Raw genomic sequence first — 21,827 nt, 5'->3', positions numbered from 1 at the left:
AGAGAGACAAGCCAGTCAGTACTTCTGGAGGATGGTTTTCATCAACACCGCTCCTGCTTCTGCCTCCTGCACTCGGGGGCTGCTCACGGCCTCCTGGGCACGCTCAAACAGAGCCACAGCAATGGGTTCTGGGAAAGCCGGCGGGAAGTAGCGGATGAGCAGCTCTGAGGCCAGCTCTCGGACCTGCCAAGAGAGGAGGGGGTGAAGTGAGGGGAAGGTTAGGTCAGGACACAGGTGAGGAAGCAGAGAGGCTATGGGGAGCAGGACCCTCGGGAATCCAGAGCCACTAGAACCCATTCAGGCCTCTAAGCCTGGAAGCAAAGGGGCACCCATTGTTACTTGGCTATTCTGCCCTGATGTGGTGGTGGGAGGCTACTGGGTGTTCTGACCGAGCAGAAGAACGCCGGCTACCAGTAGCAGCATGTGCAAGGAAAGCTGGCAGCCAGATCTGGCCCTGAGGGGGACAGTGTCCCCAACGCCATCCCTGCCCAATCTTGATAGGGTCCCCTGCTTCTGTTCAGTTAAACAGGCCCCTCCTGCGGCTTCTGTTACCAATTCCGGCTGGCCGCAACACAGAGCTGTGGCAATGTTGGGGACGGGGGCTGCTTACCTCATTCGTACTGTCCTGCAAGCAGCTCAGCAGTGCCAACAAGTTGCTTCTAGAGAAAAAGTCCCAGCAGCTCTTCCGCCTGGCCCAGCTCAACAATGCTGCCATGTTCTCTGTGGTGACAGAAAGGCAGGACGGTGAGATGTAGGCAGTAAGTGTGGTCAGGGCTGAACGCAATCGAGAGGGTGGTGGCAAACAGCAGGGAAAACAGGTCTCGCCCGTTCATAACGCCTCTGGTTTATTTTCTGCTGTCAGTGCTGGGAAAGAAAGGCTTTTTATCCTGTACGGAGTCATGCAGCTACAGCAGCACCCCCAATCTTTGTCCCCAGTCTCAAAGGCTCCCCTGTGCTAGGGAATGAGGGATAGCGGAGTACCCAATGCAGCTTCTGCTGCAACAAGACACTGTCAGTACTGAAAGTATAAGTTAAAGTTAACTGGGCTGGGGGCTGCAAACCAGTTTCTATCAAATGAGCCCTTGGGTGGGTAAAGATTTGATTCCACTGAGTCCTTGTGTCATCTCACACATATGCGAGCTTATCATAGGTAGGGCCCTACCAAATTCACGGCCATGAAATCTGGTCTTTTGTGAGCTTTTATCCTATACTATACAGATTTCACAGGGGAGACCAGTGTTTCTCAAATTGGGGGTCCTGACCCTAAAGGGAGTTGCTGGGGGGGGGGGGGGGTTGCAAGATTATTTTAGGGGCGTTGTGGCATTGCCACCCTTACTTCTGTGCTGCCGCCTTCAGAGCTGGGCGGCCGGAGAGTGGCGGCTGCTGCTGACTGAGGGCCCAGCTCTGAAGGCAGCAGCCTAGAAGGAAGGGTGGCAAGACCATACCAGGCCATCCTGACTCCTGCGCTGGCTCTGCCTTCAGAGCTGGGTTCTCCGCCAGCAGGCGCCGCTCTCCAGCTGCCCAGCTCGGAAGGCAGTGCCTCTGTCAGCAGCAGCGCAGAAGTAGGGGTAGCAGTATCGGAAAATCCCCCCCCCACACACACACACAATAACTTTGCAACCCCCTCGCCCCACCAACTCCTTTTCGGGTCAGGACCCCAACAATTACAGCACTGTGAAATTTTAGATAGCTGAAATCATGGAATTTATGATTTTTAAAATCCTTAGACCGTGAACTTGGGAGGGCCCTAATCATAGGACAGGTCCCCAAGATTCCTCATATAGTGTCAGAGGTTCTGGATTTTTTTTTTTTTTCTTCCCACCCCAACCCCTCCAGGGGCCTAGACTCCCAGCTGCTCATCAGCAGCCCACGGAGTTGAGGGCCAAAGCATGTAGAGGGAGGGAGGTTGGTTGTTTGTAAAAAGCTGCAGGATATTTTTCTGGATTTGATACCACGCCCCCCCCCCCCCAAATCACTGCGACCTCACATGGCCTGGAGAGGTCGTTCCATGGGGGCATTTAAATGTGAACACCCTGCTGACGGGGGTCAGAAGCAGATGGGTTGAGGCATCTACTTAGAGCTCATTCTGTTCAGGGGTGGCCTGCTGTTACCCACGTGGAGGCTGTCCCTTCTTCCTGGCGGGGCTCCAGGTGTCGGTGCAGGTCTCCAGCACCGCTGCCAGGAGCAGCAGGGCAGTCTTCTTCCTCTGGTAATTTGACCCTGGGGTCAGAAAGGAAATGCTTAACTGCAGCAGCCACTCCACAAAATCTGCATGGGGGGGAAAAAGCACCTCTGGGTTACTTGTGAGCAATGCACAGAGGGAGGGTGGGGCGAGCCCTTTGGAGCATGAGCATGCACCAGCTCCAGTCGCACTAGACTGACTATAAGGTGGGAAAGTGCATGGTTACCGAGGGGCTTCCCAGCAGCTAATGGTCAACTGGCACTTCATGACAACGGAAGGACTAGGACTTGGATCCGCCTGCTCCAAAAGCACAGGCCCCCTGCCACTGCGGCGAAAGGCAAAGCTGTCAGCTGTGCCAGCCCTGTGACACACAGCTGGTGGCTTTGATTTCCGTCCCACAGAAAGCACTGACTTATGCATTAGCCAGTTCATCTACTTCAGATTAATTCCAGGGAGGATTTTTTTACGTGAAAATCTACTTTTCGCTCTTCACAGTGACCCTTTGCTCAGCCTGGGTAACGGAAAACCCACTCATGAGTTTCACGTTTGTTCACACTCTGTTTTGCTATGTTCAGAGAACGTACCCCCCTTCCCCACCTAGACCACTTGTAAAAAGAAACGTTATTTCTGGACATGCTGACATGTTCAGACACAGCTTGGTTTTGGGCCAGGAATGCCAAAATGTCCTATCGCTCCAGGCTGTTGCAATACGACCAACATCTCTCTCTTACATGGCATTTCTCAAAATGCTTTACACAGGAAGGTCAGTATTGTTCTCCCTATTTTAACAGATGGGGAAATTGAGGCACAAAGCAATCTCGTGATTTGCCCATCAGACCCGTGGCAGAACCAAGAATAAAACCCAGGTATCTCAAGTCCTGGGATTAACCCACTAGGCCTCACTGCCTCTCCTCTGTAAGCTTTCCAATTTTTCAGACTCCTGAAATGTGGAGAAGCATCCAGAGTTCATGGTGTTTATCCCAACTGAACCCAAATGCTGGACCCACTGATGTTGGCCCAGCCTCGTTACCTGTACTGCCAGCCCCAAACATTCTAACATCAGATGTCAAGCCCCCCCAAACTTATGAGTCTTTAACAAAATGATTATAATCCCCCCCCCAGTCAATTTATTTGCCATCTGCTTTCTGAGCCTTTAGGGGATCACATTTCCCAGCTTTTCCTCACAACCAGGAAGGCTAGAAAAAAATAAATAAAAGCTGAGTCTCACAGTCACATGACTCCAGGAGCTGAGGCTTTAAGAAAAAACACCAAAGATTGTGAAATTCATGATCAAATCACAAGAGTTGGTATCGCTGCATTACATGCCCGCTGGCTGGCTCAGTGGTAGCAGGACTAGAGCTCAGAAGAGAGCAGTCCTGGCAGATAGCTGTGGAATCACAAGGCCTGGGGCCAGAAAACAGAATAAAACTTCCATTAAAGGTCCAAGTTGCCCCACCCCACTGTCCAGGCCCGGTTGCATGACCCACGAGAGCTCCCTACGTCCATCCCTGCTCAAGTGGGCGCAAAAGGGTAGTGTTGGGCGATGGCTTTGTGTGTGAAAAACCTAATCCTGGAGGCCACTGAGGTGAGAAGAGATGAAAAGTTAAGCAGCGATGGGAGCCCAAAGGCTTGGAGTCAGATGTCGGGAACGGATCACTCACCTACTGCTTGTGCAAGAGCTCCTTCTGGAGCCGCGTTGGCGGAGCGCTCGGTAGCTTTGCTCGGCATCTTGCTGCGCAGCTGAGAGAGAGCGCTGTCCCTCAGCCTGACCAGAGCCTTCTTCACGGCAGCCTGAAGCAGCTGCCGGAAAGAGGACGAGTCACAGTTCAGGTTCAGTGGCAAGAACTCCTTCAATAGACGCACCTCCACCTCTGACAAGGCCTGGTTGGTCCTGGGGCTGCAACATAGGAGACCCAGTGCTGCCAGGCGAATGCTCTCCTCCCTGGAGTGCAAGCACCAGCAGAGCCTTTCCAACGTCTCCCCATCGAGGGGCAAGGCCCCAGTGATGATCTTGCGGCCGCTCAACAGGGCGACCCACGCCCGAAGGTGGGCAGAGTCCCCACCACTGCAGCTCTCGGCAAGCAAAGCGTAAGAGGCGGGGAAGAGCCGCAAAGTCCAGACGAGAAGGTAGTTGGAAGCGTTGCTCTGAAGGAAGGAGATGGGTGAGGTCAAAGCACTGGCCAGGGTGGGCAGCCAGGGCAGTGCCCACTTCTGAGCCAGCTGCTCCTCCGTGGCATGTTCCTCTCCCTTCATCCAGTGCTTGCGCTGCTGTTGCAAAATGGTTTTATACACGTCTGATGCAGCTGGGCACAGGTGGTTAGTGGCAAGGCAGTTCAGAAGGTGCTGGGGAAGATCCTTGTAGGTATCCAGAACCTAGTGTGGAAGTATAACATTGTATAAGGGGACATGCTGCATACATTGTATATGTGAGAGCATGCCAAAACATGTTACAAAGTATCTGAGGGAGCACACCATAGGGACAGTTAGCTTTTGAATGGAGAAGCAATTAAGATAGAGCCAGCACGTCTAAGAAGCAGGCATCAGAATGGAAGGTGTGAAGGGCAATTAGTTAAGTTAACTGGAAGCTGTTAAAGGAGATTGTTAAGGGTGGCAGGTAACTGAAGATACGTGACTGGTCTCAGGGATCTCGAAGGGTGGTGACTAAAATCTTTTTCTTCTTTTGTCTGTAACTTCTCTGTAACTTGTTCTCCAAAAAACTGTATAAATTAAAAGACAAGCCCCACTCGGGGGGCTCACTTCTAAATGTATTAGCAGAGCAGCTTTGCTAATAAAACAGAGTGGTCTGATAAATTGTGAGTCTGAGTCAAACTTTGACACTAGAAAACCCCAAATAACTTTACAGTCCTTGTTTGCTTTAGGCAGCCCCTGAACTCTCCTAATGCACCAAGGAAACACATGCACAAGCCTTGCTCATCTTATTAGTAGCTAAAACAAAGGCTATATTATGACCGTGGAGGAAGAGCAGCCTTCCCCACCAAGGAAAAAGATAAGCTATTGCCAGCAGGAGAGTGGGGTGGGGGGAGGTATTTTTTCATGCTTTGTGTGTAGAAAAGATCTTCTACGCTTTCCACAGTATGCATCCGATGAAGTGAGCTGTAGCTCACGAAAGCTTATGCTCAAATAAATTGGTTAGTCTCTAAGGTGCCACAAGTACTCCTTTTCTTTTTGCGAATACAGACTAACACGGCTGTTACTCTGAAACATAGCAAAATATTCTGTCCCCTTCTCTAGTGAGACCACGGTGGGGCAGGAAAACGCTGCCGTGACCTCTGCGTTAATGTGTCTTGGCATCCAGACAGGCAGGGTGGCTGGCAGGAGGGGCAGTGGCTCATGCCATTGAGCACCTCCTTGTGGTGGATCTTGGGGGGCTATGGGGGCCACCGTTAGGCAGAGATCCAACCATTTCATTTCTGCCAATGCATAAGAGAGCTGGATATACAAGGCCCCACGGGGGAAGTAACAAAAACATAGGTTGCTATCACTTGAACCAGAAGAGATTCTCCGTTAGCAGGATAGGGCCCATGGCAGAGCAACCTGCATCCCATCCCCTACGGCACAAGGTGCACACACTATCAATCTCATTCTGATTTTTGATGGAGGCCGCAGGGAGACCCAAGTTATCCAAGCACAAGCTCTCTCTGCAGATCCTCAACCCACAGGGTGTACCAATGTGCCCCTCCTTTCTTAAAGCAGTAACCGAGGACTCGCAGACCAGTACAATTTCTGGTGTGTCCGGTTTTCATCTAGCCCTTTGTGGGATGTTTTGGCATCTGCATCACACCCTCCATTCCTCTCTTAGCTGGGCCGGGCACACACAATACCTGTCCCTCTGTGGGCAGTACTCGTTCATCCCACCCATGCGTTAAGTGTCTTGGACACTGCATGTCCCCACCAGGTTTTCTTACTTTTTCTGTGCCCACGTAGGGAAGAATGGCACACAGGGGGAAATATCTGGCTTTGACCTGCCAGGGCATTGCCATAATTCTCTGCAGGAACTGTTCATAGAGGGGTCTCTCCAGGTCCTCAAAGTGATGGCACTCCAGGCAGTAGATCTCCAGGAGATGTTGAAAGGAGCTATGTATGAACTCTGACGCCCCTTCCACCTGAACAACCAGAAAAGATACGCAAACTAAGAGATTGTCCATCATGTCTCACTGCCGGAAATGGTTAGAGGGGCTTTATAACCTCCTCTGCCCTCCTTTATCTGTTACTAGGGATTGCCTGTTCTGTGGTAAGTGATAACCAACATTAAGCAGTCCCAGTTTTGCCGCCAGCAATGGTGGCAGGGGACACAACACAGCAGCCTGATGGGGCTTGGTAAAATAGGCCCCACGGTCTCCCCGTTAGGGCTCCTTAATGGCATTTGCCAATGGAAAGCTGTCTTTCTGAAACTGATGAGACAGCTTGCTGAGTACGGGACTGCTCAGTGGGAGCATGGCTATTGGAGTCTGGCTCTGCCGAGCTGCGAGGCAGAGGGGCTCTCCTCGCAAAGCGCCAGCATGGACAGAACGTCGCGTCAGCCAGGAGGAAAAGGCCATGCCAATGCGCCCAGCCCTATAATGCAAGATCAGCCGTATCTTAGCAATCCTGCCTATGTTACTATGCAGCGTATTCTGCTCCCAGCGAGAGTGAAATGAGCTAGAAGGGCAGAGTGTAGACAGACTAAAATCCGACCAGGCTGCACTGTGCACTTTTCTTCAAGTGAAAGACGGGGAAGAAGGGAAGATTTCTGGATATTTTCTGGCTGCCCTGAAAGAGGGCACGGCCTGTAGGAGCTACATGCCCCCCATCCCGGCTGGGTGCCTTACCGGGCTTTCTGCATTGTTCCAGATGAACTGGCTCAGTCTGTGGAGCAGTTCAGAGTTCTCAGCCAGCATGCGGCTCTCCTTGACTTTCCAGATCTCGGGCAGACACTCCAGGATACGTTGCAGCCAGAGGGAAAAAACTGAAAGCACAGAACAGACTAGTACGGAGCTTTTCCAGCAGACAAAACAGCAAAATCTCCCACAGCTCTTCCTAGCTGGAGTGGGCAACCAGCTATTGGGCAAACGCCTGCCTCTCTCAACACCATTTCCCCTGAGATTTCTCTGTTTTAACCTACCTTATGCAGCAGGGGCTCAAGGCAAGATTAAGGCAAGCAGTGTGCGGTACAGCAAGATGGTACTGAGGGGCCCAGGCTGGATTCAATTGGGCTTTAATTTCAGAATTGAGGGAAAGATCACGCTGGGGGTTCCCCCACCCCCTGCAAAGGTGCCCTAGATATCCGCAGGCAGCTGAGTCACTCTTCCCCTTCCCATACAGCATGTCTGAAAGCTACGGAGGTTTGGAGGTTCCTGCTGCAGTGTGGCAGGAGGGTGGCAAACCTTTAAAACCCTCTTGGGGTATAATGGGGCGGGCGGGAGGTGCAGATCTTTATTACCTTGGAAACGGTAGTAATGATAATCCTTCTGCTCTTCGCTCACAGCCCAGACAGCTGGAAACAGCACGTCCAGCAAGAGACAAGCCTGCAGGGCACACACCAGCGTTAAGCAATGAGCTACTACTGTATTTGTGGTGTTGGGCTTTCCTTGCTGAGTGATGGGAGAGATTACTAGGCACCAGAACTTCAAAGAGGCCCTACTAGGGCATAATTAAGGCTCAGATTTTGTCATGGATATTTTTAGTAAAAGTCACGGACAGGTCTCGGGCAATAAAGGAAAAAAGTCATGGAAGCCCGTGACCCATCCCTGACTTTTCCTAAAAATATCCATGACAAAATGGGAAGGGGCTGGGCAGCTGTGGGGTGGTGGGGAGCTGCAGGGGTCCCCTTGCCCCCTCCGGCAGCTGGGGAGCTGCAGGGATCTCAAGCGAGGAAGCTGCCATCAGCAGAGCTAGGCCGAGCCGCTGCAGCAATGGGCACGATGTAAATACGCTGAGTCAGACAGCCTTGAGCAGCGCAGTCTCTACTGAAATCCATGGAGGTTTCCCCACATGCCCCCTAGCGGGGCTCTTGGACTCCTCCAGCAAAACTCTTTGCCATGACACCAAGGAACACCAGTCTGTTCACCTGCAGTTTTACTCTTTGGCTCTTGAGCCACTGAACTTTGCCTTCTTACAGCTGATATGGCAGCAGCGGGTTGACTAACTACATAGACTGTTCCCCTCCAACCAGCTAAGGCCCTGGCCACAGCAGGTGAACCAGCAACGGTCATGGTGCTGCTAACAGACTTCTAGCGTTCTTCTGCTCTTGATGACCACCTGTGGTGCGTTCATGCCTATATCAGCTACCGAAGGGGTTATTCACAGCACAGCTTGACTTCCAAGATTCTTCCGGGGAAACAGATCTATCCACACTGATCAGGGAAACAAAGACCTCCTGGCAACGATGACATTTAAACACAGCGCCTGGCGCAAGTGTAAGGCCTTTGCCAACTGCTGGGGCAGTTCGAGCCAAGTAAATGGAACGGGCTTGCTCAGCAATGAATTAGCACTCTTCCCCCTCCCCAGTATCTAAAGTCACCCCAAATACTTGCTGAGCCAACACTCGGCAACAGGTGAAGGCTTTTCTAAACCCTTCACCCAAAACCCAGTCTGTTTGTCCTCTGCATTCCCCAAACAGAACGCTCGTTCTAACTTAGAGCTCTCCTACCTGGGGTGGGAAGCTGTCCAGCCGGCAGCTCAGGATCTCCTTCTTGCAGCAAGTTAATAAACCCCTCGTAAGCACCAGTCTCTCTAAGCCATCTGAACACAGGACAGACGTCTCCACCTTCAGTTCCCCAAATCTCAGATCTCCTGGCCCTAGGGGAAAATCACCAAGTTAGGACAGAGCAAAGACTTATTCAGACACGGACTTTCAAACTGCAAATCAGCCTTATGTTTCTCAGGTTAACTTTAGTCCTTCACACCTATTAGTATTAATCGTAGCATGGGGGGCCAAAGCCAGGCAGAGCATGGGCAGACAGCTCAGAAATATGGCCCCTGCAACACAGGGCCTTCCCTGAGCAGACTCTCCCAGTCCTGCTCAACTGTGCGGCGGAGCCTGCCAAACTCAGTGTATGCTGCCTGCTCCAGCGTGGGAGGGTCTCAATCTGCAGAAATCAACGGTCCAGGCCCATAACCTACTGTGCCACCTTGCCTCATGGACTGAGAGCCCCGTATCTAGGCTTTGCTGGAGACTTCCTCCCATTCCTTCACCTAGGAAGGCAGAGCAGGCCTCTAGGGAACTGAGATCTGTTCCTAGTTCAGCCACTGACTGTCCGCTTGGGCAAGTCGCTTCCCCACCTTTGGAAAGCACCGTGAGATCAAACGCTAACAAGGATCGTTACTAAAGATCACGCACGCACCTTGGTCGACTAGCTGGAAAAGGGTCAGCACGGCTCTGGCCCCTCTCTCTGGCTCAGCAGCAGTGTTCACCAGCATGCTCACGGCAGTGCCGGCCAGCAGGCGGGCGTCCTTGTTAGCTGTCTGAAGTCACCAAGGAAAAGGAAACTCACATTTTTAAAAAGCTTGTCTTTACAATGTCCTTTAAACGCCACTTACTGCTCTCCCTGCAAACAAAAGGCATTTATAAAGCCACGGGGGGCGTGCTGCACTTTTGCAGCACATAGGGTGGACTGGACCCCTCTCATCACAACTCCCCCCCGCTCTGCTGCATTCACACTTACGCTGCAGTGTACACGCTGAAACACGTGTATGTCACATGTACATGGGAATGTCTCCAGCTGTATGGGGTGGAGCCACCCATTACCAGCAGCTGTCACCTAGCATGGCACTATCACTGCATTCTACCATGGCTTCATTTTAGTGCAGTAGTTGTTCCCCCTCCACGGGAGCTGTGGATACTCAGCACCTCTCCGTATCAGGCAACTTTTGTGTAGGTGCCTATATTTGAAAACATTGGCCTTGTGTTTTCTGCCTCAGTTTCCCCAAGGAAACCATAAAATGGAGCTAATAAAAACTTGCCTCCCTGGTAGGAGTCCTGAGAGGTGAAATTAGATAACGTTTGGAAAGTGCTTTGAACATTATCCTTATTTTTCTAACCGGGAACAACTTCTCCTCTCAGATCCAGACTGGCCTGGCTTCACGTGGGCTCAAACTCTTTGCAGCAGCTTAGCTGCTGTCTCATCTGTGCCACAGTTGGGCAGCTGCCCGGACTATAATCACCTGCCCGGACTATAATCACCTGCCCCATGACGACTTGCAGCAGAGATCCCAAAATGCTCTGCAGGATTCCACTGTTCTCGGCTTCGCTCCACACCAGAGGCGACACTTCCTTTGGCATCGCCTGGAAAAGCTGCAGGCAGGTCTGTGGAAGTAAAAGGGCAAAGCGCAACCCTCTGTCACCTGCTAGATCTTTTTCTTAACAGTTCGACAATGCGCCTCCCCCAACATAGAGGGGAACTTTTTTCTTCCAACCCTTAAGTCCTGCTGTCTTACAGGGGGGAAAGACGCCAAATTCCAATGAATGTTTGGGTTTTTTAACCCCTTCAATTCATGCCTCTCTTCCCCTAGTGCTAGTGGGAGTTACAGCATGTTACAGGCATCCAGAGGAGACTATAACCCCCAAGCAATGTGGATCTTACCTTGACTGTGACGTAGCTCCACTCCTCGCTCCTTGCCGTTGGGTCTTGCAGCACCAAATTCAACGTGGCAGCTACACGCAGCAGCAGTGGGGCTAGGCTGAGTCTCCAGTGGTGTCGGCCTAGGCTGCTGTCCTCTATGAACATGCAAACTGTGGATAGGGGAGAGAGAGGCGCACAGGGCATCGGATGCCAGGCACTGCAGCCCGAGATGCTGGGTTAAACACCTCAGAAGGTGGCCAGCAGCATCTATGTGCATCCTGCAGCGAGTTATGATCAAACAAACTGATCCAGACACCCATGCTTTTATGCAGGGCTGGGGAATCCCCTTCTCCCTGCCAGCTGGTTTGGGTCCCAAGCTTTGAGGCCGTACATTTGAGTTGAATCCCTCCCTGCAGGGGTGACTATCCCTGCTAACTCTCATGCGCGGAGATTCAGAGATGACTCTTCCCTTGCTGGTATTGTTAACTCATGAAAAGAGACAGGGAAAGGCCAAAGCAAATGAAGGCTCTAATCTCTCTATTCTTGGATGGTTATCTGGAGCTGGTGATTTCTAGTACTTATACCACTTTTCATCATCAACTGTGTGTTAGTTAATTCATTCCCCGCACCCTGGGGAGGGAGGTGAGTATAATTCTCCCTATTTTATGTGTGGGGAAACTGAGGCACGGAAGTGCCATGACTTTCAGAAGGCTGCACAGAGTGCATGTCTTCATGCCCAGATCTTGCTGGGGATTTGCCCAGAAAAGCTCAGCCCACAGACAGCACCGGGCTTTTGGGCCCACATCTGTTGCCACTGATCTCAGTGGGAGAAGGCCAGGACATCGGTGACACTTCTGCTCGTCTCGTTCCCCAGTCAGACTGAGTAGCAGACAAGAGAGTCAGGGACTTGTCTGAGGCTGGCACCATGAATCGGTAGCTCAGCTCATGATGAGTGTCAGCATGGTCTGAACTCAGTTTCTTATTAACCACAGAGGCCTCCATCGTGCATATGCACGTGGTTCTGCGGGTTAGTGTCACGGCTTTCAAAGGGGGCAGGGGGAGTCTTTGAGACTGACCTGTCTGGAGGTCTCCCGGAGACAGCACCTGCAGGGAGAAGGAAGCACAGGAACGTTTAACACTCATGGAGAGACAGCTGGTGCAGAATTGCAGCTCGAGGGATGCAGTGTGTGCTAGGAGAGGTCTGAGGGGCAATTAGAACCTGAGCTCCCGAGCAAAGCATCTGCCAGCTGAGCTTAGAATCAAGCCTTCCTCCCAAACCACAGCATGCAGTTTTCCCCCACCCAAGGCAGCCCAGCCAGATCAGCGGGGCAGGGCTGAGACCCTCCGTTTGTCTCCAGGGTCCCAGGCCAGTGCGGCTGGGTGTTCTGCACGAGTAGAGCTGACATACTCACCCCTAAGGGAACAAACTAATACACTTCAGCCAACTCCCTGAACTGTGACAGACTCTCTACTTTCTCCCCCCACACTGACTATTGTCTGTAAACAGCTTCCTCCTTTTGAACCCACCTCTTCTTCCTACCAAGTTCTCTTTGGGGTGGTAAAAATCACAAAGACTTGCCATGTTTCAGTTCACTACCTAGGGGGGCCACCAACCCAGCACTGGGCTGAAACGCTGTCAGCCGGAAGACCAGGAGGCTGAATGTACAGAAGCCTGTTTTTATTTACACACAAAGATCCGGTGAACCCGCAACGCTGGGACAGGGAACAAAAAGACCCTCCAGGCCAGGTAACAGGGAATGTCCTAACACTGTCTCGTTGTACAGGGGTAGATGTGAGCTTTGAAATACTATGGGAGTAAATACAAGGGTGCTAAGCAGCCTGAACTGGGCCTTTCCTGCCACATCGCCATCCCCGGATCCAATGCTGCCCTGTGCACTAAGGCCCCAATCCTGCAATGCTAGCTCAGACCCGCTGACGTCAACAGGACTCTGCACGGGCCTAGGGGTCCAAGCTGATGGATCCTGATGCGGGATCAGGGCCTCCCTTTGTCTTCTGTGCTGCTCTAAAGAGAACTGAGTTCCTCTCACCTGTTTGTACTCGGTCAGGCTGCTCATTAACTTATTCACTTCCTCAGCAACCAGGGATTCTTTACTTTCTGACAACTTCGTAACAATCTGGGGGGGGAAGGAAACCTCGAATGATCCAGGTGTTCCAGGATTGTGTACAAATACCCAGACCAATATGCGTCTGTCTACACTGCAGTTGGCAGAGAGCCTCCCAGCCTAGGTAGACGGACTCACGCTAGCTCAGCTGGCGTGAGCATGCTAAAAATAGCAGTGTGGATGTTGTGGCTCTGGCGGCTGTTTGGGTTCTCCAGGCCACCGAACGCCCTGGACCTGAGACCAGGTGGCTATCCCGAGTGTCCAGCAGAGCCACAACATCCACCCTGATGTTTTTAGTGACCTAGCTAGTGCAAGTCTGTGTACCGGGCTGGCTCCCAGCTGCAGTGTAGACATACTCTGTGCGCTCGCAATTGGGTTGATAATATGCTATTGAACCCAGACTTAGGATTTAGACACATCATAAACAGACCTTTGCCAAAGAGACCAGTGTGACCTCTTGAGTAAATGATGCGTGAATAAAACCAGCTGTGAAAGACTAAAAATGCACAACAAGAAAAGGTAGGGATTTCAGGAAAAGAATCCATTTGATAAACGCGTTTATGTTGTCAAGCACTGTGCCAGATATGGAAAGTTAAAGCTAAAAGTCTGTCCAATGTCAGCAGGCTTTTTGTTAAATAGCTAAAATCAGCTTTAGTGTTTATTTTCAGTCAAGGGCACAAGTTACAACATTTGGCTCCAGCTCTAAACTTCCCCAGAGCTCAGGAGCACTGGGCTCTGGGATTTTAGTTCAGGCCCCTCCTTGGGCTTGTCTATACAGCCCTGCAGTTTGGACTATGGATAGGCACATTGCAGGGCACACTCCGAAGTCCTTCAAAGAGGACTATGTTAATGCAAACTAGGTACCTTTTAGTCTGTGTCCACAGCATCCATAGGGGGCAGTTACAGCATCGCGCTTCGATGCGCACTGTAATTTGCCTCTCCAGACTACAGGGCCATGTAGCTATAGCCTCTGTTCTGCCTTTTATTATATGTATTTTATTCTCTTTCATAATGAAAGAGCTGAAGAAGAGCTCTGTGTAGCTCAAAAGCTTTCTCTTTCACCATCAGAAGTGGGTCCAGTAAAAGATATTACTTCTCCCACCTTGTCTCTATAATGAAAGAGAGACCGGACAGAACAGTGATTTCCGCACTTGCTGGCTCTCCTCCTTATGTTTAGCTGCTAAACTCACAGATTTTGTAAGCCAGAAATGCATCACAATGGTTATCTAGTCTAAGCTCTTACGTAACACAGGTCAGAGAATTTCACCCAGTAATCAAGGCACTGAACCCCAATCACCTGTGGCTAAATTACATTACTAAGTTAAAAACAAATGAAATACTTTCCCTAATATTCATTTTCCACATAGCAATGGCTGTAGGAGTTGCCACAGAATGTTCTTTGATTGCAAATGAAAGGCGGGGTAGTCTGCACAGTGGTGAATGGGAAGATGGGGTGGCCTGGGCAGTTGTGAATGGGAAGAGGGTGTCCATGAGCCAATGGGATCTATGTTGCTAGAGCCCTGATACAAAAGTCAAGTGTAGGTAGCTAAGCAAAGGGACAAGCCTCTGTTTTTATTCTTGGTTTTCCCAGAGGGAAGGCACAAGCTGTAACCTTTATTCCCAGGGAAACTCAGTTAAGATTCAACATCTAGTTTGCAGTAAGGTTCTTCGTGTAGACTGAGGCACAAGATCACCCCGTAAGTGAATGGCCCAGGCAGATACCAGTCTCAGTTCCGCGTGGCAGGAGCCCAGCCGTCTAATTCCTAGCTCTGACTTGCTGTGGGACCTTGGGTAAGTCACTTACCGTTGCTATAGTTCCGTTTCCTCATCTGTAAAATGGGGATCATAACACCTGTCTACCTAATGCTCTTGTGAGCATCCCTGACTATACAGATATGTCTATACTCCAGTGTTAAATCCAGGGCTATCCCATGACAGCTGACTCAGGCTCAGGGGCTTAGGCTAAGGGGCTGTTTAATTGTGGTGTACATGTTTGGGCTAGAGTCCAGGCTCTAGGATCCTGCAAGGTAGGAGGGTCCCAGAGCTCAGCCTACAGCCTAAGCCTCAACTTCTACACTGCAATTCAACAGCCCCGCAGCCCAGCCCGAGTCAGCTGGCGTGGGCTAGCCCCGGGGTGTCTAACTGCAGTGTAGCCACACCTGCCGAGTCACCGAGAACAGGTGCTGTAGAGGCCCTGCGTTTATTATTTTGCAGACGCCCCTGCAAACAAGGGAAGTGACCGCTGTAGAGCAAACTGTGGCATAACTTTGCAGCCTGACCCCCTACCCACCCAGATGAATGGAGCAGCCACTGTCTAACATGATTTACCTGCTCGAGTTTATGGAAGGAGCTGGAACTGCTGGTCGTCTCCATCTGGAAAGCAAGCACGCAGCGCACTAGGGGAAGCATGTCAGCATCCTCTAGCTCCCGTAATCCCTTGCTCATCTCCTGAAAGAGCAGAAGTGCCTCCTCCAGATTTTTATCTTTACACCTCTTCACAGAACCCCTGGCAAAATGAAACCCAGGATTGTCATGTCAATGCTGACTTGCTCCAAACACCTCCAGCTGAGAGAGGGGAAGAGTTCTGACTGCAGTTATGGTCAGTATGGTCATGGAGCGGGACAGGGAAAACTACAGTGTTTTATATGCCTGGCTTTTGCTTAGCACCCACCCCAATAGTATGTATAGCGCGCATGTTTAAATTACGTTTATTCATTTAAATGCATTGGTCTAGATTTTCATAAGTGACTAGTGCTTTATAGGTTCTTCACTTGTTTCCTCACCAAAACCATCTGATGTTCCACCATTTGCTTTAAAAGATGCTAACACGTATACAGAGGCTGGGGCCAAGGTTGGTAAAAATAAAATAATTCTGCAAAATCTCTAGATAAGAAACAGAAGAGGGGAGGTAGAATAAGATCAGACTGGCCCTGTGTAACGCAAATACAGCGCTGGGAAATGATCAGGGCCCAATGTCACTGAATAGAAGAGAATCAGTTAAATTTCATTCTGCTTTATAGCACCAGTCTTGTAAAGCAAAAAATCAACCAAAGCCCCCCATATAACCACCAATATAAATATATAAACCAAGCCACATCTCCAGCGTGAACACAGCAAGGAACCCCATCAGGGGAAGAGGAGAGTGAATCTCCTCATAAAGGATCCCCTTATCCTGGGCTTGGATCCACAGACGTGTACATATAGCAAGGCTGATTTTGGCAGGAATCTGTGGACCCACTTGCAGGATGGGAGTCTACATCAGAAACAGATCAATATCTCAAGTATCAGGGAGTGGCCATGTTCGTCTGTATCCACAAAAACAACAAGGAGTCCGGTGGCACCTTAAAGACTAACAGATTTATTTGGGCAAATCTGAAGAAGTGGATTTTTTACCCACGAAAGCTTATGCCCAAATAAATCAGTGAGTCTTTAAGGTGCCACCGGACTCCTTGTTGTTTTTGCAGATCAATATCTGAACCAGAATAACGTGCAACAGTGGAAATGAGTAGTTACAGGCTGAAAACTAGCATCGTTTTGTTTTGCATAAGGCGCTGGCTATAGCCCAAACACAGGACTTTAGCGGGGTGCTGCTGGCTCGCTCTCACCTTCCAGTCAGACTCAGGGATAACAATGCTTAGCTGGAGGTGGGAGAGAGGGAAAGTGAAAGAGGAATAACTGATTGAGTTAACCTCCTTCCCTACAGAACTAGTTTAGCCAAGACATCCACATGTCCCCTTTAGTTGCCTGCACACTGATTATTCTTTTACTTGCTTTCAGTCCTTGCATTTCTGTCATTTCCAACTCTCAGCTGTCACACAGCGGGTTAGTGCATGTAGTTTTTATACCTCTGAAGAGCTGGCCTGAGTAGAGGTCTGATTAAAACAGCAAGTGAAATGATTTTGGTTTCAGACTAACTACTGACTGACTTCACATCACACACACAGGGACAGGAAGTCTGCGCAGTGAGGAGACAAGGGGGCTGCGGGTCAAAATGAGAGGCTGTGGCACGGCAAGTCAGTACAGGGGTCTGCTGGCAGTTGTGGTGAGAAGGGGCCAGGACTGGAAACGCCGGGGGTGCTGAGGCTCAGGACTGAAACGCAGCGGCAGAGAGTCCGGAATAGCCCGTGCTGTAGGTCAGAAGAGAAGTGAACTTTGTACTAAGCCTTGCACAACACCCACCTGCACTGCTCAGCTCTAGCCAGGCCCTCGCTTTCAGGAACGGACGTATTTAACCCACATTTACCCAGCAACTAAAACAAGGAGAAGTGTTGAACTGGCAGCTCCTTGAGGCAGGGACTGTTTTTCTGTTCTGTGTGCGTACAGCGCCTAGCAAAAGGGGGGTCCAGGGCCCTGCCTAGACTATCTAGACAGGACAGGAATACAAACAATTAATCCTGAAGAATGGTTACAGAACAAACACTTTTGATCCTTAAAGGGAAGTTACATTTGGCCCCGGAGTTAAACCTGCTAGAAACTTTCCCACCATGAAAACAATCCACAGAAATCAGTTTTTCTCAAGGAGACAGACGCCCGCTCCCTGTGCGGCCCCAACCAGGGGAGCAGTGCAACCTGACAGACAGAGCGACTCTAAACCCAAGTGAGACCCATTCCACCGACCCTTCCCGGTCCCCGCGGCCATCAAGGGGGACAACGAGCTGGATGTCAAGGCGGGCTCGCCCACCTTGCTGTGCTAGCAAAGCAGGTAACACCCCAGCTTCTTACCACAGGGCTTTGGGTTTCAGTGGAGTGTCTCTTTGCGCGGCCATGAACCAGTCACCTGGGGCCAAACTGTCACAGGCCAGTGCCCGGCGACAGGAGAGACCCGCCCCCGCCACCCCCTTCGCTGTGCAACCTGGGCAGAAGCCCGCGCGCTGGGGGGCACGGAAGGAAGCGGGCAGGGCGCCCGGGCGCGGAGCGGAGCGGGGCAGAGCCCTGGCGCCGGGGACCGCCGGCAAGGGGCGCACGCCCCGTCCCGGCTTCTGCCCCCGGCCCCCGGCCTGGAGCGCCAGCACGCTGCGGGGGAGATGCTCTCCAATGGACCCCCCACGGCAGAAGGGGGCTAACCACCCCCCCCGGGTCCCTGTCCCCCCCCAGGAGCGGGCCCCCTGCAGCCGGGGCCGGGGGCCCGAAGCGGGCGCCCGCCACTCACCCTGCGAACTGCTCCAGCTTCTCCAGGAAGGCGAGCACGGCGCGGCTCAGGTCCTGCAGCGGCTCGCTCCGCCCGAGCCCCCGGTAGAAGGCGAGGCAGGCCTGGGCCTCCTGCGCCGCGCCCATGGCTCGCGGAGCGGCCCGGCCCGGCCCGGCCCGGGCGGCGGGGAAGCGAGCCGGGCTGCCCCGGGGGATCTAGCGCCGCACGTGGGGCTTGGCAGCTCCGGGCCGGGGGCGCGCTCAGGGGCGGCGGCCACCATAGAGTCGGGCGGAGACTGGGGCTGTGCCGCCCGGCTGCCGCCGTCACCGGCAGGCTCTGCCCTGCGGGCGCGCCAGCCCCATCTAGTGCTGCCGGGGGTCTAGCCGGGCTGCAGGGAGCGGCCGCGGCTCCCCCGGCCCGGCCCGGCTCGGCCGCCGCTGGAGACTGGCCGGGCTGGGGAACGCCGTGGGCGCCGCTCCGCTGCTCTTCGCACGGCTGGGCTGTGGTCCCCGTCAGGCGTGCTCCTGCCTGGGCTCCCCTGACATCTGCTGTGTGGTTGGAGGGGCTGGCTAACCTCGGGCAGTGGTTGTCAACCTGGGACTATGCCTCAGGTTTCCAAAGGGGCCCGCACCGCCATTTGAAATGTCTTCGGGGTCTGCAAAGGAAAAAGGGTTGACTACCACTGAGGTAGGGGAACTGAAAATCCATGTTACCTAACGGGCTTTAAACTGTGGAGGGGGCAGGCTGTGTTTGAACACCACTTACCCGGTTTGGGGTTTTAACATGTGTGAAAACACAACTTGCTCTGTCCAGATTAGGATTTTAAAGCAGGGTGGTTAACATGGATTTTTTTAAAAACACAGTTTAGCCTAGTCTAATGACAGGTTTCAGAGTAGCAGCCGTGTGTGTTAGTCTGCATTTGCAAAAAGAAAAGGAGGCCTTGTGGCACCTTAGAGACTAACCAATTTATTTGAGCATGAGCTTTCGTGAGCTACAGCTTCATGCATCCGATGAAGTGAGCTGTAGCTCACAAAAGCTGATGCTCAAATAAATTGGTTAGTCTCTAAGGTGCCACAAGGCCTCCTTTTCTCTTATCCTAGTCTAGACAGTCCCTGAATGGGAAAAGACAAGGCTCCTGATTGAGAGCTCACTCCAGGGAAGTCAGTGCAGGTAAAATTTCGGTGCTTTTCAGTAGGGAGGAGCCTGTAGGCCGAGATACTTTCACAAAGGCTTTTAAGGTTGCGCAGGCACCAGAAATATTTCCTAGCGGGTTGTTTGCTGGAGTTTGTGCTTTCATGCGTGTCGACTGTGAGCCTTTTTATTAAGGACCAAGAGCGCAGCGGGGTGATGAGAGTGCAGCTGGTGTAGTTGACAGAGCATCCCATGGAGGGGCAAGAAGGGCCTAGGGAGAGGGTAACAGGATGAAGGACTTAATTCATCGTGGGTGCTACAAGTGATCAGCATCAGTGAGAGCCTTCTAGACACTGGAGGAGCTGGGGCATTGGTGTGAGGTGCTGAGTGATCACACTGCAATTGTTGCTGTCTGACCTATTGTGTTCTTGATTAACTCAAGTTAAACATTCTTAGCAGCATCTAGCAATGGAAGAATTAATTCACTATTACAGACTCTAGGGCTCTGTTTCTTCCCATTTTACCCCAGGGATTTTTTCATTATATATCAAAGGCTTTCTGTAGGTCAAAGACCAGCAGAATGTTCCAGGGCAGGGAGAACAAACCAAAGCCCATCTCCAAGTTCACTGGATACTTTGCACTAAATTCTCATTGGTAAAATGCAGATATGTTTCCCAGTGCAGCTAAGTGCAAACAGGGCTCTTGAAACATAGAAAGGCATACACACACACGTGTGTGTCAAACCAAGTGCTTTCTTGAAGTGATTCAAACTGAAAAATCTGACTTATAATGCTTGTATCGCTGTTGTGTGAGAGCATCTCGTCATCATTAACGATAGTATCCTCAGAACACACCTGTGAGACAGGAAAGCATTCTTCTTTCACAGATGGAGAATGGAGACACAGAGAGATGAAGTGGTTTGCCCAAGATCACACAGGAAGATGGCAGCAGAGCAAGGAATTAAGCCCTAATCTCCTGAATTCCAGGTCAGTGCCTTAACCACAAGACCATCTCTCCAGTATGTTGTGTCTCTGCTCAGTGCATGATAGCTCTTTCTCAGTGTAACACTGATAGAAAGGCACTTTTCATCTACACTTACAAGGATCATCTCATTATACCCAAACTGATACTCCCTCTCAGATTTAACCTCTCATTCCAACACAGCGATGAATGGTCTGTTTGAATTCCATGTGTTAGTCACTGGATTGGAATTAAGCCCATACTGAACAAGTTGGTTTTAGTGAGGCGGATTCTGCAGTCTTCTTGCAAAACACATGCTGTTCAATCCGTTTGTGAACAACGAATAATGGCTGTTATGGTGGGTTTCATCAGTTGCAGCATAGGATGGTCATATTAAACATTTGCACAGTTGTATTCCGTTGTGCACCGTTATATCAGGAATTGTGTGTGAACTGGCATATTTGTAATCAAAATAAAGACATGTTGAACCACAGCTATTATCCTGGGCAAAAATACCCGATCCCTTCTGAAGTTCACTGTAGCTCATCACAACTGCTATATCAAACATACACAAAACTTAAGAGCAGACAGTTAAGGTTGCTAAGGGCAAATAATACCCTCTCAAAATGCAAGAAGTAGAGAGTAATGCCATACTGTGCCTTCTCTCTTGCCCTTTCTCTCACACACAACACGACAGCGTAAGAAAATGAATAGCAATTGACAACAGTCACCAAGCTGAGGTCCAGACAATACCCCTCAACAGGGAAAAGCCTATGGAAGCTGGCACCTCAGATTTCTGCTGCTCAGTTGGGAACCAGATTGATGATGGGAAATCCATCAAAATGGGTGGTGTGGGAGCTGCCTGATCTTTTGCAGGGCTTAGTGATCAAGGTGGCCAATATTCCTGAGATCACTGATGAATTTAAATAGCTGGGTTTCCCATATGGCAGTGGAGCATCCGATGAAGTGAGCTGTAGCTCACGGAAGCTTCTGCTCAAATAAATTTGTTAGTCTCTAACGTGCCACAAGTCCTCCTGTTCTTTTTACTAAAGGAACCAGTTTTTCCATTCTGTCCTCCCTGTCAGGCACAAAAATACATTAACAGGACAGGATACTATTACATGGTGTTCTAGACCTTATGGGATCATGACAAGAAGTTGATGGACATCTGCCACGTGGCCTGGAAAAGTCTGTGATGTGAGAACTTTTAAGATCTTTAGGTTCTTCCAGAGAGGACAGAATGAAACACAATAGTGACATTGATGGTGGGCAAGTTCTCACTGTGATCTGTAGGGTTCCAGAGTACCCACGATCCATGCTGAGATGGTTGAGCAGGCCAAGCGAAATCTCTGCTCCTGGCTGGCACATTGTGCCAAGATGGCTGAGCAGTTAGCAGGGAAGTGTCACTCACAGAGACAAGGTCAGTAACCAACGACATGGAACCAGGGAGATGTGTGTCATGCTTTTCAAAGCTCTCCCTTCCCTTCTGAGTGCGGGGCCCCTATTCCCACAGATTGCAGAGCCAACAGGAACGTTTTGTAGGAGCTGTCTCAGTCAGAAGGGAAGGCAAGGTTTCCCCATAGCAACAGGGAGGAAGAAATTCCTGCTCCTGGCCAGGAAATAGACAGGGTCTGTGTCCAGCTGTTGGAGAAGGCTGCGGAGCACCTCCCATTCCTCTCAGGGTTGTCTTACCTATCATGCCTCCATTGCTGGAAAAGGCTCTGACTGCGCCCTCCTCAGAT

The 21,827-nt window shown here is 51.1% G+C and overlaps 1 protein-coding gene across 4 annotated transcripts in view; it reads right to left on the bottom strand.

Annotated features, from left to right (window-relative positions):
• The window catches only part of LOC140898822 (tRNA (32-2'-O)-methyltransferase regulator THADA), a 38,609-nt gene extending 20,118 nt beyond the window's left edge, over positions 1–18,491 (bottom strand). The window contains exons 1-16 of one of the 4 annotated variants that reach the window (XM_078848974.1): positions 18,016–18,100; positions 17,046–17,229; positions 15,195–15,372; positions 12,792–12,878; positions 11,820–11,847; positions 10,765–10,913; positions 10,365–10,487; positions 9,526–9,646; positions 8,832–8,980; positions 7,623–7,707; positions 7,012–7,148; positions 6,109–6,306; positions 3,844–4,555; positions 2,116–2,268; positions 611–720; positions 23–183 (exon numbers count right to left, since the gene is read on the bottom strand). In XM_078848974.1, the coding sequence (XP_078705100.1) occupies positions 23–183; positions 611–720; positions 2,116–2,268; positions 3,844–4,555; positions 6,109–6,306; positions 7,012–7,148; positions 7,623–7,707; positions 8,832–8,980; positions 9,526–9,646; positions 10,365–10,487; positions 10,765–10,913; positions 11,820–11,847; positions 12,792–12,878; positions 15,195–15,311 (2,330 nt within the window). In that variant the 5' untranslated portion in view covers positions 15,312–15,372; positions 17,046–17,229; positions 18,016–18,100. Of the gene's footprint in view, positions 1–22; positions 184–610; positions 721–2,115; positions 2,269–3,843; positions 4,556–6,108; positions 6,307–7,011; positions 7,149–7,622; positions 7,708–8,831; positions 8,981–9,525; positions 9,647–10,364; positions 10,488–10,764; positions 10,914–11,819; positions 11,848–12,791; positions 12,879–15,194; positions 15,373–17,045; positions 17,230–18,015 lie in introns of all 4 variants that reach the window. The other 3 variants (XM_078848971.1, XM_078848972.1, XM_078848973.1) reach the window with 3 other exon arrangements.
• Between the last annotated feature and the right edge of the window lie 3,336 nt (positions 18,492–21,827).

Source organism: Lepidochelys kempii, chromosome 15, assembly GCF_965140285.1.
Source record: "Lepidochelys kempii isolate rLepKem1 chromosome 15, rLepKem1.hap1, whole genome shotgun sequence".
Classification (NCBI taxonomy): Eukaryota; Metazoa; Chordata; order Testudines; family Cheloniidae; genus Lepidochelys; species Lepidochelys kempii.
This window is presented reverse-complemented; position numbering and strand designations above follow the sequence as displayed.